Here is a 14,979-nt window from a genome sequence, read left to right as displayed (position 1 = left end):
TCTTCAGTTAAGATGGTACATGGAACTAGACCATAAAACCTTGCGGTTTTACTTTAAACGTAAAATCCTTAAATGTGAACCTCAGCTGGCGTGTCAGAACTTTATACTGTATTACAATTAGATTTATTTTTACAGAGATTCCTGGACAAAAGAAGTACACAGGTATTCTTTTTGTATACTGCACAATATCCAGGCTAGTGTGCTTATGCTACCTTTTTGCACACCGTGAGAGCGCCAAGTCAGTTATCTGACATTAGTGGTGAGCAAAATCCTACATTTTTTACCAGAGCTCATTGCTGCAACAGCGAGATGCCAAGAGCCACGAGACACGCATGAGCCTGAGAAAGACGCTTGACGTGCTACTCGGCGGGCAAACCGCGAGCATACGAGCGACCAGCAGGGGTCACTGCTGTGCAGTGAGACATCCCACCTGACTGAAACCCTCCCATCCCTGGGCAATGCTGCATGTCACCCGGCTGGGCTGAAGAACAGCTGAACCCAGTAGCTGCAATATCTAAAGTAATGATAATCTTTTTGATTCATTTGTTTTTTTATAATCAAATTCCAAAAAAATGATAAAAAATAAAAATGCAAACTTCCACTCCAGGGTCATAGAGGAGTCTCTTCTTGCTCTTACTTCCTTTTCATTGTAGCCTAGGAGAAAGAATAATAAAAAAAAAATTTAAAAATGTGTTCACACAAAATTTCATAATGTGCCTTTTTTAAAACTACTCCAGCTTATACCCAAGTTTTCAGTTGGCCCAAATCGGGAATTGCCCAATCTTGTCTCGGCCTGTCGCCTTATAGCAGCATCCCCCAATTCAGCTGTTATCACTGTACTGGACAAGTGTCTTTTTCAGCTAGCTGGCACAGGCAGCCTGCAGGCACCTGGCTGACCAGTAGAGGCCGCTCTTCCAGAATCAGAGGTGCAGCCCAGCCAGAATATATTCTTCTATGGCGATGGTAAGGCCAAGCGTGTGCCCCCTGTGGGATGTTGGGTCTGCGTCAGGATCCGATTGCGGGACCCTCCTTCACTGGTTTTGGAACGAGCCACCCAGCAGCCCGCATTTCGGAGTATTTAGGCAATAGCTTTCCTCATGGGCTGGACTTGCGCCTGTCCACTTTACGACTAACCAAAGCAGCGCAGTTCCATTTGGAGTCATAAGCCCCACCCACTTTTTGCATGTGGCCAATACTTTCTGACCAATCGCATCATATCAGGGCACTTAGGGGAGTGGCAGATATAATCAAACTGCCCCTTTGGGAATGTGTGCAGTGTCTAAGCTGGGCTTTGCCAGGGTTCCCTTAAAAAACAAAAAAAAAAAACAGATTTGTGTCTCGATGGGATTAATAAAGGATGAATAGATAATTATTGATGCTGCAGTAAGTGCTTCTCCCCAGCGGTACAGACCAGTGTGTATAGGTCTCTCTGGGCCTGACCATCTCCAGTTACGAGACCGGGTGCATACGTGCGACGTGTGTTTCATGCAAAGGGAGGAAATGGGAACGTCAGAACGGAGGAGAACGAAGCGGAGGTACCTTTAACTTGTTCAGTCCCCCAAGGGCGCGGAGGATTTTGGGTGTCGGGGGTTTGTTCGTGAAGAGAGACAGTCCTTTCTTCCTCTCGCCCTCTGCCGCGGCTGAGGCCGGGCCCTTGGCCTTTATCAGTTTCCTGAGGAAGACGAGGAGCAGGACATTGCGGACCGGTCAGCCGTGAAAGAACTGGCCTTTGCCCGCTCCTTTCTCAACAGTCAGTCGGCAGGGGATTTGGCAATAATGCATTTTTTTAATGCCAGTGGGACAAGCTGCTGGGACTCCTTTCATATTGTTTGCTTCATTCAGACTGACTGAAAGCAGAGAGGGTAACAGATAGTGAAGAGACCGCAGCAGAGAAAGTGCTATGGCGGGGATCAAGCTGTTGATGCAATGGTGTTCAGTCTTGCCCTCAGAGAGCTACAGTGTCTGCTGGTCTTCATTGCTCCTCAGTATGTAATTGATCTGCACAGATTTTATGCCAAATTGAAGACCAGCCACCTTGTGGTTCTTTGAGGGCAGAGGAAGAAAATCGCTGATTTCAGCTTGATAAACCTGCTTGTTTTTAACGCCGACGTGCTGACTAGGGCTGGAGCCCACGATTTGCTGGTTGTGCGATGAGTTGCTTTAAATTCGTCCCCACTGAAATATGAGCTTCAGTTACCTTCCCTTCCGGGCCAGAACCTTCTGGGAATCGGGGTAGTGGACCAGGATGTCGTTGAGTTCCTTCTTGTCCAGGACGAAGAGGTTGGCGAAACCGTGGGCGGCCACGTTAGCGGTTCTCCTGTTGCTTCCGTCCTTGGCGGACTGAAGCAGGCTGATAATGATGGGAACGGTCAGAGGCCCCTCCCATCTACAGACGGTCAGGGCTCTTTCCAATCGCTTATTTTACATCCTTACATCCTTGGCTCGCGTCCTTTCCTTGCTTCCTTAACGCCACCCAATGGAGGAAGCAAGAAAAGTACACAAGGACGGAGGAATCGAGGAATTGTGTATTTGGAAAATGGAACATCCTTATTCAGCCAAGGGTCAGTTTGAAGCCACATCAGTTACCGACGTGACAGTTGGGTAGTGGTGGACCCACAAGTCGATCAATTATATGTCACGTGTTCCAAAAAAAATATTTCCACAATGGATGAACTTGAGTTTCTGTGCTCAAGTATCCTTTGGGAGCTTCCTTGCTCTTTGCTCCTTCAAGTAGCATTTAACAGGTCAGAATCCCCTTAAAAATGGCTGATCTCATTCGATTTTCGAGACAGTCTAAGACCAAGGAGACCAGGATGGATAAAATACGCGATTGGAAAGAGCCCGAAGTCTCAGCTGTACATAAGCCCTCCCACACAAACACAGCCACTCCCATCAACACAGATGAAGCACCTCCCATGTAAGTACAACCCCCCTGCCACCTGTGCCAACCCCATTTCACATAAATCAAGCTCCTCCCACACAGATGTAGCACCTCCAAACTGTACCCAGCTAGTCACATCTGGAGCCAGATGCTTTTTTAAAAATGTATTTAATCTTTATTTGGCTGGATGGGAATGAAGCTCCTCCCACCCAGCCAAAGCCCCTCCCTCTAAGAAGGAACTCCTCTAAGCTAGGCATTTATAACCTTTTCTGTCTAACAAGCCCCTCTTCCTGCTCTGTACCTGATTTCTCCAAACACACATCCGGCCTTCAGTGTCACAAATACAGTCTTATTGTCTGGTCCTCCGATCACCTGCACCTCTCCAGCTTTGATAATGTACATCTCCTTTCCAATATCGCCCTGCAGAAAGAGCAAAAAAAAAAGACAATACCATGGGAAGACAATACAACCAAGGGAAATACTACGAGCAACCGACAGGATATTTAGGAAGTAACAACAAAGAAGTGAGAGGATATAATGAAGAACCATGTGAGAGGGGATGTATACAGGTAACAATTGGGAAGTGTGGGAAAGTATGGACAGGAAACAACAACCAAGAAGTGAACATGAATACAGCCAAGAAGTAACAACAAGAAGTTAGAGAGAACACAGCAATGAAATGGACAGGTGAGAGAGCATATTTGCAGGAGACTACCACCAGCACCAGGAAGTGCTTGAGAAACCAGTCAAGAAACTGCCACCAGGAAGTGCTTGGGGAACCAGCCAGGAAACTACCGCCAGGAAGTGCTTGGGAAGCCAGTCAGAAAACTGCCACCAGGAAGTGATTGGGGAACCAGCCAGGAAACTACCGCCAGGAAGTGCTTGGGGAACCAGTCAGCTAACTACTGTACCACCAGGAAGTGCTTGTGGAACCAGTCAGGAAACTACCACCAGGAAGTACTTGGGGAACCAGTCAGCAAACTACCACCAGGAAGCAAGAGAGGATGTATACAGGAAACACCAGGAGATGAGAGATGTTAAATATTGTGTGTCTGAAATTGTCATTTTGCTTCCCATCCAAGCTGCTGTTCACTCACCTTCTTACACACAAAGTCTCCGGGTAGATACAGAATGGACTTCAACCTCAACAGCATGTCTACAAGCATCTGGTTGTCACATCCCTGAAACAAAATGTGTTTCTGGTTATCACATCTCTAAAATTACATAACTAGAAAAGACTTGCACCCACACTGGCACTTCTTGGATAGGATTGCACGCCTTTTCTTCCTCTTGAAGGGTGTATTATGAGTGTGATATATATTTTAATAGGTTAGCAGTCAGATACACTGGAAGGCATTGGTACAGGATGGATCCAGTAATGCTTCATGCCAAATGGAATGCTGTCTAGGACAATCCATTCTTAATTCCGAGTGTACCATTCTTTATGTGTAGTAGGATGTCTTAAAGCAATGTCGTTTTTTATGACTGTTCTCATAATTATATCAAATGTATCATGCGTACATTTTAAATGAACTATGTAATTCGAGTTGAATATATGTGTTTTAAATCTGTCAGACTGAAGCAGCAGCAGTTTGACACTGTACAGTACCTTTTTCCCCATATAAAGCCATGTTGAACAGCGACATGCTCTTTGTATTTTTGGGGGGCGGTTGCTGCAACAAGGTTCTCTGCGAGTACTTTTGGGCGCTCACCTTGAAGAGGTCGATCTTCTGGAAGGTGGCGAGGTTGATGTCCACAGCGATGGCAGTTCTCATGACGAGGGGCATCTGCCCCAGCAGCTCGGATTCATCTGTAGACGACAGGAAAGCAAAGAAAGGGAAGTCATTGTGCCTGATGCCCGAATGTAGATGAGGATCTGCTGGCCACAGTGCTGCAGAGAGCATTGGGAGGCAGCAGGAAGCTGATAGCAGCTAAAAGATGAGGAACAGCCCACCCTGGTATTCTTTCACGCCTCCTGAAGTAAGACGATCTGTGGGTACGACAGGGTGACGAGCACCAGAGTGTTTCCGATTGGCCGAGACCCTGCATGACGCTATGCAAGTGATCTTGCAAACGAGTCACGTCTGGTCTGCCCACATATGGAAATATTATAATTTTTGTTTAGTTAGGGGCTTCAGCCAGGGGGCAGTGTGAGGCCTACCATGGAGCTGAGGGAGCCATCTGTGTGCTATAACCATGAGAACATAACAGAGTGGGCTACACTGCAGGCTGAAGCAAGGTCCTTACCCAGCATGCCTTGGGAGGCCCAGGTGTAGTTATACCAGGTGCGTACTCTTTTCTGCACCAGTTTGGGGATCTTGTAGGTGTTCATGTAGGCCACGGTACCGTCCATGGAGCTGCGGAAGTAGGTATGTCCAGCGGTGGCGGCTCCGATGACGTCTCTCATCTGTGAACATGAGACTGTGAGATCATTGGGCCTGGGCAGCCGCCACCACAGCTTGCCTCCCCTTAACCAACTGGCAGAAAGGGGCCTTTGAACAGACCCTGGCAACCCATGAGGGTAGCCTTCTAAAGATCCCTCCTAAATGGGGAAACTGTGTTGATAAGCAAGCACAATGTATATGCAATAGCTACAAAAAAGTCCACTGTTTATGAATACATGCTAGTCTATCTCCTTAAAACCTGTCTATTTGTCTGTTCTACTATCTATCTCCATCAACAAAAGTAAAAGCACTTGTAAACTGATACTACAGGTTTCTAAGAACACTGCTGGCATAGCTCTCTGAGTTCCACCTACAGTACACTCAGAGGGAAAGGGTAGGGCACTGTGCACACACACGCACACACATACACACACACAGAGGGAAAAGATAGGGCACCATGTACGTACACGCGCACACACACGCACACATGCATGCACACATACACACACATGCATGCATACATACACACACATGCATGCATACACACACACACACACAGGGAAAGGGTAGGGAACCTTATACGTACACACATAGGGGCGATATAGCTCAGGAGGTAAGAGCGATTGTCTGGCAGTCGGAGGGTTGCTGGTTCAAACCCTGCCCTGGGCGTGTTGAAGTGTCCTTGAGCAAGACACCTAACCCCTAAATGCTCTGGCGAATGAGAGGCATCACTTGTAAAGCGCTTTGGATAAAAGCGCTATATAAATGCAGTCCATTTACCATTTACACACACACACACACACACACACACACATATGCATGCACAAACATACACGCACTCTAGAACAGTGTACAGTCATTAACTCTTACTAATTCAGGACTCTAGACACCTGTTTATTTCACTCTAATAAGGTGCCCATTTTGCCTCCCAGGTGAAGCTCCAGTATTCTCAGAAGTATCCGTGTATTCATGCCTGAAAAGGTCTGAGGGGGAAATTCTATTTTTACCTGTCCGATCAAGCTGGAGAACACGAAGACGCCCGTGAAATAGTTCAGCAACTGAAAGAGGATCTCAAAGACAGTGTGGGGCTCAGGTAAGCCACCGATTGTGATCAAGGTGCGAACGGCAAAGTAGTAACATCGTAAGTACCTGCGGGAAAGACGGGGGGGGTTTGGAAAGAGAGGGGGTGAGGCAGAATGTACACCTACACCTGCCCACACTTCACTGATGTTCACTTGGGTCCATTGTCCAATATATGGAAAACGCTCCTCTCACACTTATGCCCATTTCGTCTGTTATCTTAACTAATACAGCTGACCCTGTCCACTTGTCACTGGCCATGTCTGATATAGCAACCATTTGCTAGACCTCTCAGTATGCACATAGAAGTTGGGGCCTTAAAGATGATGAGGGTGGAAGTTAGTTAAATGTAAATTATAGAGACAGAAAATATTTTTTTGCACATAGAGAATTGTCAATTCCTGAAGCAGCTCTCCAGGTCATATAGTAGAAGCAGAAACATGCAGGGTGTTCAAGTCCATGAATACTGTCTAGACCAGTGGTAACAAACCCTGTTCCTGGAGAGCTACCTTCCTGTAGGTTTTCACTCCAACCCTAACAAACCACACCTCATTCAACAGCTTGAGCAGGGCTTCCCAACCCTGTTCCTAGAAATTTAATGTCCTGTATGTTTTCATTTCAACTCTAATTTGGCACACCTGACTCTAATAATTAGCAGCTCAGTGAGATCTCTTGCTGTTGGATAAAGCGTGCTTTGTTAGGATCGGGGTGTAAACCTACAGGATGGTAGATCTCCAGGAACAGGGTTGGGCAGCCCTGCTTTGGCTGTTGAATGACATGTGCTTTGATAGGGTTGGAATGAAAACCTACAAAACGGTAGATCTGAGCCAAGATGGCCTGATTAGCCTGTCTTCGTCACGTGTTCCTTTATTATGTTCTGGACTGAAATCGTTTTAGAATGAGAGATCCTCTGGATGTCTTTTCAGTATGCATCACGGCTGGCAAACAATGTAGTCCTGCCTGCTCAAAAAGTGGTGTCATATTCAGCTATAAAATTTGAAGCACACAGTAATGACTTAAACTATAGAATAAATATTCTAAGTATTTTCAATGAATAATTACTTGTTCCTTTCTTATCAAAAGTGATGTAAGGTATATAGCAAATAAATCAATCATAAATAAACAATAATGAAAAAAGAAATTAGAAAATACTCAAATATAAATCTAAGTATTAATATTAACATGCAGGCTTGCTGCCAGCTAGTTGCTCCCAGAATCAGCACGAAGACAAACAAAAGAATAGGAATGAAAAATTGGGAAGGACTTACGCAGTTCCATTTCCACTGTAGACCCAGGGGGTGGAGCCAATCCCTTGATAGGCTGATGCCACGTAGTAGATGCAGGAGTTGAGGTGGAGGCTATAGAGTAAGTAGCCAATAGTACGGCCCACTCTGTGGAACACGGGAAAGACATGCCTTCTCATTGGCTGACATTGAGGTCTCTGGACAAGCCCCTCATCTGTCCTGCATAGTGGATGGCTGTTGCCAAAAAGAGAATATCAACGCTCCTTATGTTTGGAAGATGGTAAATGGTAAATGGACTGCATTTATATAGCGCTTTTATCCAAAGCGCTTTACAATTGATGCCTCTCATTCGCCAGAGCAGTTAGGGGTTAGGTGTCTTGCTCAAGGACACTTCGACATGCCCAGGGCAGGGTTTGAACCGGCAACCCTCCAACTGCCAGACAATCGGTCTTACCTCCTGAGCTATGTCGCCCCCTAGACCACACTAAACTGGCTGTTGTTGCCGAAGACTACAGCCGGTATAAAGCCCTTTGCTAATGTCCAGAAACACCTGAGAATAAACACACAATGTGTGTTTGTCACATTTTAAGATTTGCACAGATGGGCCAAAGTTTTTTTTTTTATTTGATTGAATTTAATTTCTTGTTTCCCATACTACACCTCCAGATGTACGCCTTGCTCATGATGCTTTCCAGACGGTCACTGAACTCAAAGAAGGACTCGTGCTGTAACAGGAGAAATTCTGACGTCACTTAAAGGCCACGCTAACTGCCGATATCTTGCATTCGAGATGTTCACAAAGCCACAAGATAGAGAGGTAGACTTACTGTTTTTCCCCAAATCTATCAACAGGAAAGCAAAAACATTTCCTTTTCATGTATAAAGCAGGTCATTTCTACGCAGGAGAGCCGGAGGTCCCGTTCTCATTGGTAGCCCACCAAATGCTCTCACTGCTGATTGGATAAAATGTAATATAACTATTATAAAATTATGACTTTGATTGTACAGCACCTAACTGGAGTTCACTGTGGTTATGCATACTGTTATATCCCAGCCCTGGAAACCAAGCCTTCAAGTCTTACTGTCAATCAGGAAATAAGCACGCCCACCTCCAGCTTCACTGCAAGCCTATTCACCTTCAGCAAGCGATTGACTCGGAAGATTGACAGGAACCCAAACTGGCTGTACAGCAGATCAAAGGGTACGAGGCTTATCAGATCCAGCTGTCAAGATGAACATCACAAATATTACAATAGACTTCACAACATGTTTACCTGAAATGCATTTTATAATACTAATAAAACTGCTGCTCCTACATTAGTAGTAATAATTCATTACTAGTAATAATTCTGCTATTACTATTATAAGTAATAATACAACTGCACCTACTATTACAAATGATAATATTACTGCTACTGCCATTACTACTTATACTACCACTATGACTATTAACAATACTATCAAGAATTCTACTCCTGCTTTTGCATTCTGGGAAGTGCAGTGCATACAGTCTATAATGTAACTGCTTTATTTAGTTTTCCCATGAACCTTTGTGCCATGTAAATGCATGTAATTTGCTATTACTTGAAGAGAATGGTGTTCAAATTAGTGCTATTTCTACTGCTAATACAACCACTGTTTATTTATGCACCTTAAATGTCAGGGACTCCCTATAATTCTTCTTTGTTAACTCCCCGTCTTTCTGTAAGAGAAAACACACAAACACACATAGGCGCACACACACACTACACTATGTATGTATGTACATTTGCTTTTAAATTTTTAAAAGAAAACATAATTTTTATGCTTCATACGCCCACTGTAATGCTACAAATTCCTGAATGAACGACTCACGATGATGTCACCTCCCTTGATAAATTGGAGGCGGGGCTGGAAGACAATGATGTCAACGATGTAGATGAGGTCACACAGGAAGTCGAAGGCAATCCAGTAGGGGATGCTCTTCTCCGTATGGTAGGGAAAGGCCAAACGGGCCGGGACAAGCCAGGCGTTGTAGTTGAAAGCCAGGGTGACCAAACTCAGCCACGAAATGTACCGGCGGTCTAGAGAGAGCGAGAGAAAGGGAGAGAGAGGAAGAAACAAATCCCTTTAATATCACTGTTATTGTTATTTTTCACCTTTGCTTTGGTAACACTGTTAATTTATGCCCATTATGTGCCTGGAATTAAAAAATGAAATGGGAATAAAGAAAGCCGTAGAGAGAGAGAGAAGCGGGACATCACCTGTAAAAGGATCCAAAGTCTTGTCCAGGTAGTTGTCTATTTTCTCCTCCAGTGGCCTGAGCAGGATGTCGATGAAGCCACAGCTGACTCTGGAACAGAGGGAGTTTTCAACCTTGCTCTCCGGCTTCTCCTCTTTTTTCTTCTTGTCCTTTTTCTCATCTTTTTTCTCTGTCACCTTCTTGGCTTCCTCTTCCTTTTTTTTCTTCTCTTCTTTTCTGATTCTCTCCTCCTCCTGTTTCTTTATGTAGTCACGCTTTCTCAAAACTGGAGCTTTGTTTGATAGAGGAATAAACACCCAGGTGAGCAAATAAGCCAAGACTGAGCACCAAAGCTCAGATACAACTGTGTAATTATGTACAGGGTTATGGTTGGTATGTTGTTGGAGGTTAAGGGTTATTTGTGGTAAGTGTTGGTGACAATTTGTTTGGATTTGAGCTGAATTGTGGTTAGAATTTAGGGGTGATCCATGGCTAGTTTGATTTGTTTCCCAACATCAAACATTCCCTGAATCAAACTTTATTGACAGTGCATTGAAATTTTTGACAGTGACTTTTAGGATTTCCCTTGTTTCAGGTACTGATTTCCAAATTCCCGAATAAAAGAGCATTCTAGTGGATTAGGAAATTAAGACTTCACTCTTTTTCCCTACTTTTTCATCTTTTTAGCAAAATACATAGAAAATACTTGTCAATAGCAGTTGGTATTGTTCTCTTGTTTTTTTGTTGTTGCTAAATTTGGGTCCAGCACTAACGGGGCACGTAAGTGATTGGCAGCTGGGAGCTGTCCTACTCGGCCGTATGAAAGGCTTGTGGGTAACCATGGCGACTCACTGACGGGGGGGCTGTGTTCAGGTGAGGATGCGTAGGGGTCGATGACCTTCTCCCTGTAGAGCTCCGTCCGCTCCCTCAGGCGAAGGATGATGGACCGCAGCATTTTGTCCGAATAGTGGTTTATCACGACGGGAGGAGGGGCTACTTCTTCTACTTCCTGGCTGAAGAGGAAATGACACCTTTGGCTTGTTGGCCGTGTTGCTCATTGTTTTATGTTTACATCACACGAGTGCAGGGTATCAGCACGGGATTTCTGCTTGCCTGGTGTGTTCTTTCTTGCAGTTGTCTGCATTAATGAACATAACACTGTAGTGATTACAGATTGTGCTGTGTTACCCTGCTATGCTGGCACCTTTCCTAATCTGCCTCTGCTTTAGAGATGATGATGATGATTATTATTATTATTATTAGCAGCAGTAGTAGTAGTAGAGTTTGTACTGTATTTACTTTTTATATTCAACTACACACATATTCTACTTATAAAATAGGTTGTTTTTTACATTATTTGTATTATCATTATAAATCAAGTATTAATTTACAAATGTTTTTGAGACTTAAAACGTTAATGCAATGTATCTAATCTAAAAATGACAATGACCCCCTCCCCCCCACCCCATATTAATGCTAAGATTCTCATTCTCGTACCTCTTTGTGTTTGGCTCTTGGCTTGCACGGTCATGTGGTGTCTCCTCGGCTTTTGGGGGTTCTGGTGAAGGTGAAAGTGTGTGTGGGGCAGGGTCTGGTGCCGACTCTACATACACCAGAAAAACACAAAGTATCATAGCCAGTGCTGTGCGCACACACACACACACACACCCATATACATACATGCACTCTCTCTCTCTCTCTCTCTCTCTCACTCACACGCACACACACACACACACAAACACACCCATATACATACATGCACTCTCTCTCTCTCTCTCACACACACACACACACACACACCCATATACATACATGCACTCTCTCTCTCTCTCACTCACACGCACACACACACACACACAAACACGTCGAGCTGTCCCACTGGCTGCTGGTCCCGGGGGGCCACATAACCTGTGACCCAATAATAAACAGGACCTGAGAACCTCTTATAAACAGAACCTGTGATCCTATTATAAACAGAACCTGAGAACCTATTATAAAAAGAACCTATGACCCTATTATTAACAGAACCCGAGAACCTATTATAAAAAGAACCTATGGCCCTATTATTAACAAAACCTGTGACCTTATTATAAACAGAACCTGTGACCCTATTATAAGCTGAACCTGAGACCCTATTTTAAACAGCACCTGTGGCCATATAATAAACAGTACCTGTGACCCTATTATAAACAGAACCTGAGACTTTATTATAAACAGAATCTGTGACCCTATTATGAACAGCTGTATGTCTTTCCCTTTCCCTAAAGAATGTTTACGCAGATTAGATTAATTTTGATTATTTATCCTGGTTAAATACTTGTCACATGCAATTCACAAGCTTGTAGTTGCCTGCCTCAATTAGACAGGCTAAAACTGGCTATTCCTGATTCTGAACAGCTATTACTGTGGCAGTGTGTGTGGGCAGACAGGGAGTGAAGTGTGTGTGTGTGTGTTACAGAAAGAGCTTTTGTATGTGTGTTAGTGAAGGAGTGTGTGTATATGTGTTAAAGAAAGAGCTTGTGTGTGTGTGTTATTGAAGGAGTGTGTGTTTATGTCTGTGAGTGTGTTAGAGAAACAGTTTGTGTGTCTGTGAGCGTGGTATAGAAAGAGCTTGTGTGTGTGTCTGTGTGTGTGTGTATATGTGTGTGTCTGTGAGTGTGTTAGAGAAACAGTTTGTGTGTGTGTCAGTGTGTGTGTGTTTGTGTGTCTGTGAGTGTGTTAGAGAAAGAGCTTGTGTGTGTGTGTGTGTGTGTATTGGGAGGAGCCATACAGTAGAGCCAGCTGGACTGTTAGGGGAAAAGTCACCCGGCGAGGCTCGTGTGTACCTAAAAGCTAAGGCTGGATTATGCTCCCAGGAGTCGGGAGCCATGGCTGCAGTTGCCGTAGTGACCGACTTAGGGCCAGATGGACCTGTGACCTCAGACAGATCAGACTACCACAAATTCTCTGGCCCACTTTCAACAGTACGCGTGGGTCTGCATCACCGCCAACGCTGCCCTGCCTCTAAGCAGCTTTCCTGCAGTAGTCATATAACGCCCCATATAACGCCCTCTTCTCTATGCGAGCTATAAAGAGTTAAACACACCGGCTTCGTCCCAGAAAGCCAAATTCATGGCAGCAAAACCACTGCAGTTGTGATGACGTTATGTCATCACATAACATCATCATAAAGTTTTGGTGTTTAAGTGTTTTCCTCAATGTTATTAGTGAATACATTTATGGTTAATGGAGTTTGAGAGATATTGTGTCAAAAATATAGTAAACTTGACTGCAAAAATAAAATTTTAAAAAGCTGTAGAGCTTAATGCATTGCGTAATGTTAAAGCTGGGTAACTTGCGTGAATGTTTTGTGCCGGAGAGCCTGAGAAAGGGACGTGTTGAACCTAGAGACATACCGGCGGCATTCGCCTCTTCTTCCTTTCCTCCACCCCTTCCCTCCGCTTCAGTCTGTTTTCCTTCCTGCAGAGAAAAAAAACATTACAGTGGAGCTCCACTCGACCCAGGATGGAAACGTCTATAGGCATAACACCCACTGTCTGAGCTAATGCTGAGGATTCAGGGGGCATTCACTGAGGTGTTAACGCTTTTAAACGGAGTTAATAAAGTGGATCACGTTCAGCATTTGAAGTTCTGTGACCAGAGGTGTTCCGTAGTAGGAAATTAGTAATATGGCTATCTGATTCTGAAAGTAGAAGGTGTATACGCGATATGACCAAAAGTCATGTAGTGGACACCGCTTGGTGTGGGGCTGTTTTTCATGATTTGGGCTAAGCCCCTTAGTTCCAGGAAAGGCAAATCTTAATGCAATGACATTCTAGATGATTTTGTGCTTCCAATATTGTTGCAACAGTTTGTGGAAGGCCCGTTGATGTTTCAGCATGACAATGCCCCCGGGAACACATCGAGGTCCATATAGAAATGGTTTTTTTGAGAACGGTGTGGAAAAACTTGACTGGCCTACACAGAGCCCTGACCTCAACCCCATCCTTTTTGATCAGTTGGAAAGCCAACTGCGAGCCAGGCCTAATTGCCCAATCGCTGTCTGACCTCAGTAATGCTCTTCTGGCTGAATGGAAGCAAAGCCCTGCAACAATGCTCCAACATCTAGTATAAAGCCTTCCCGGAATTTGTTATAGCAGCAAAGGGAGGACAAACTGCATATTAATGCCCATAACTTTGGATGAGATGTTGTATGTCAGGTGTCCACATACTTTTGGCCATGTAGTGTATTTAAGGCAGTTATTAAACTGTATAGTAGAACCATTGAGACATGTATGAAGTGCAAAATTTGAATATGCATTACCTTTAGTGTCACCATATTCAAATTTTTTTCACTCAAAAATCACCAACCAGTTCAGACCATGTGAGGTGAGAGAACTGCTTGAATTGATCAATTAAGTAAGTGTAACAGTCCAATCCAATTATTCTGGTTCTTAAAGGCATGAGATTACAAATACGTGATCAGAATGTTCTTAACTGAACATTCTAATGTTAATATAACAAACCTTACTGGTAACTGAAAACAGTGCAGTTCTAGAACACCGACATAGAATAAAAAACATTCTAAAAAGCTCTTCAAAGGTTTAATGTTCTAATCATCTATAGAAGCCCACTCTGGTTAACTCTTGCTGTAAGAGGTGAGGTAAGACAACAGTAGCATATTTTCACTTATGACACACGTGCAGATTGCCTATGTACGTTATGACTTTTATTTTAAAAAAACATCAAATCAAAGATTTTTTTGACTTGTAAGCAGCCGCTGAAACTGATTAACCAACTTCTGAGAAGCAACTAACTCCGGCATGACCGGAGGCTCTCCACGGGCAAGACTGAGCATCTCCGATTTATGGATTTTAAGTACACCCAGGTGTGTGAGTGGGAGACTGGCGGTCTTACCTGAGCGGGAGGTGGCACAGGAGCTGGTCCAGGGGAAGGAGCGGGGGTGGGAGCAGAGCTTTCAGGGGTAGGAGCGGGGGTGGGAGCAGAGCTTTCAGGGGTAGGAGTGGGGGTGGGAGCAGAGGGTTCAGGGGCAGGAACAGGGGTAGGGGCAGGAGCCGGCGTCGGGCTGACGGGGAAGGAGAAGAGGCTCTTCAGTTTCCCGAACATGGCTGGCTTCCTTTGGCCGCGTCCGCGGTGAGGAGGACGTCCCGGGAGTGCTTTATCCCGCGG

General features: G+C 44.5%; 1 protein-coding gene across 1 annotated transcript; it reads right to left on the bottom strand.

Annotated features, from left to right (window-relative positions):
• Nucleotides 1-290: 290 nt before the first annotated feature.
• On the bottom strand, nt 291-14,916 carry cngb3.1 (cyclic nucleotide gated channel subunit beta 3, tandem duplicate 1). Its single transcript, XM_035414670.1, has 17 exons — nt 14,881-14,916; nt 14,707-14,729; nt 10,663-10,823; nt 9,833-10,102; nt 9,444-9,652; nt 9,241-9,291; nt 8,726-8,812; nt 8,250-8,314; nt 7,614-7,736; nt 6,273-6,414; nt 5,129-5,288; nt 4,594-4,691; nt 3,979-4,062; nt 3,183-3,301; nt 2,198-2,350; nt 1,540-1,672; nt 291-296 (listed from the first exon to the last, which is right to left on the bottom strand). The coding sequence occupies exons 1-17, from the start codon at nt 14,914-14,916 to the stop codon at nt 291-293; spliced, it is 1,920 nt and encodes a 639-aa protein (XP_035270561.1).
• Between the last annotated feature and the right edge of the window lie 63 nt (nt 14,917-14,979).

The sequence above is a fragment of the Anguilla anguilla genome, chromosome 4 (genome assembly GCF_013347855.1).
Source record: "Anguilla anguilla isolate fAngAng1 chromosome 4, fAngAng1.pri, whole genome shotgun sequence".
Taxonomy (NCBI): domain Eukaryota; kingdom Metazoa; phylum Chordata; class Actinopteri; order Anguilliformes; family Anguillidae; genus Anguilla; species Anguilla anguilla.
Note: the sequence above shows the minus strand (reverse complement) of the source record. Positions and strands in the feature narration are given on the sequence as shown.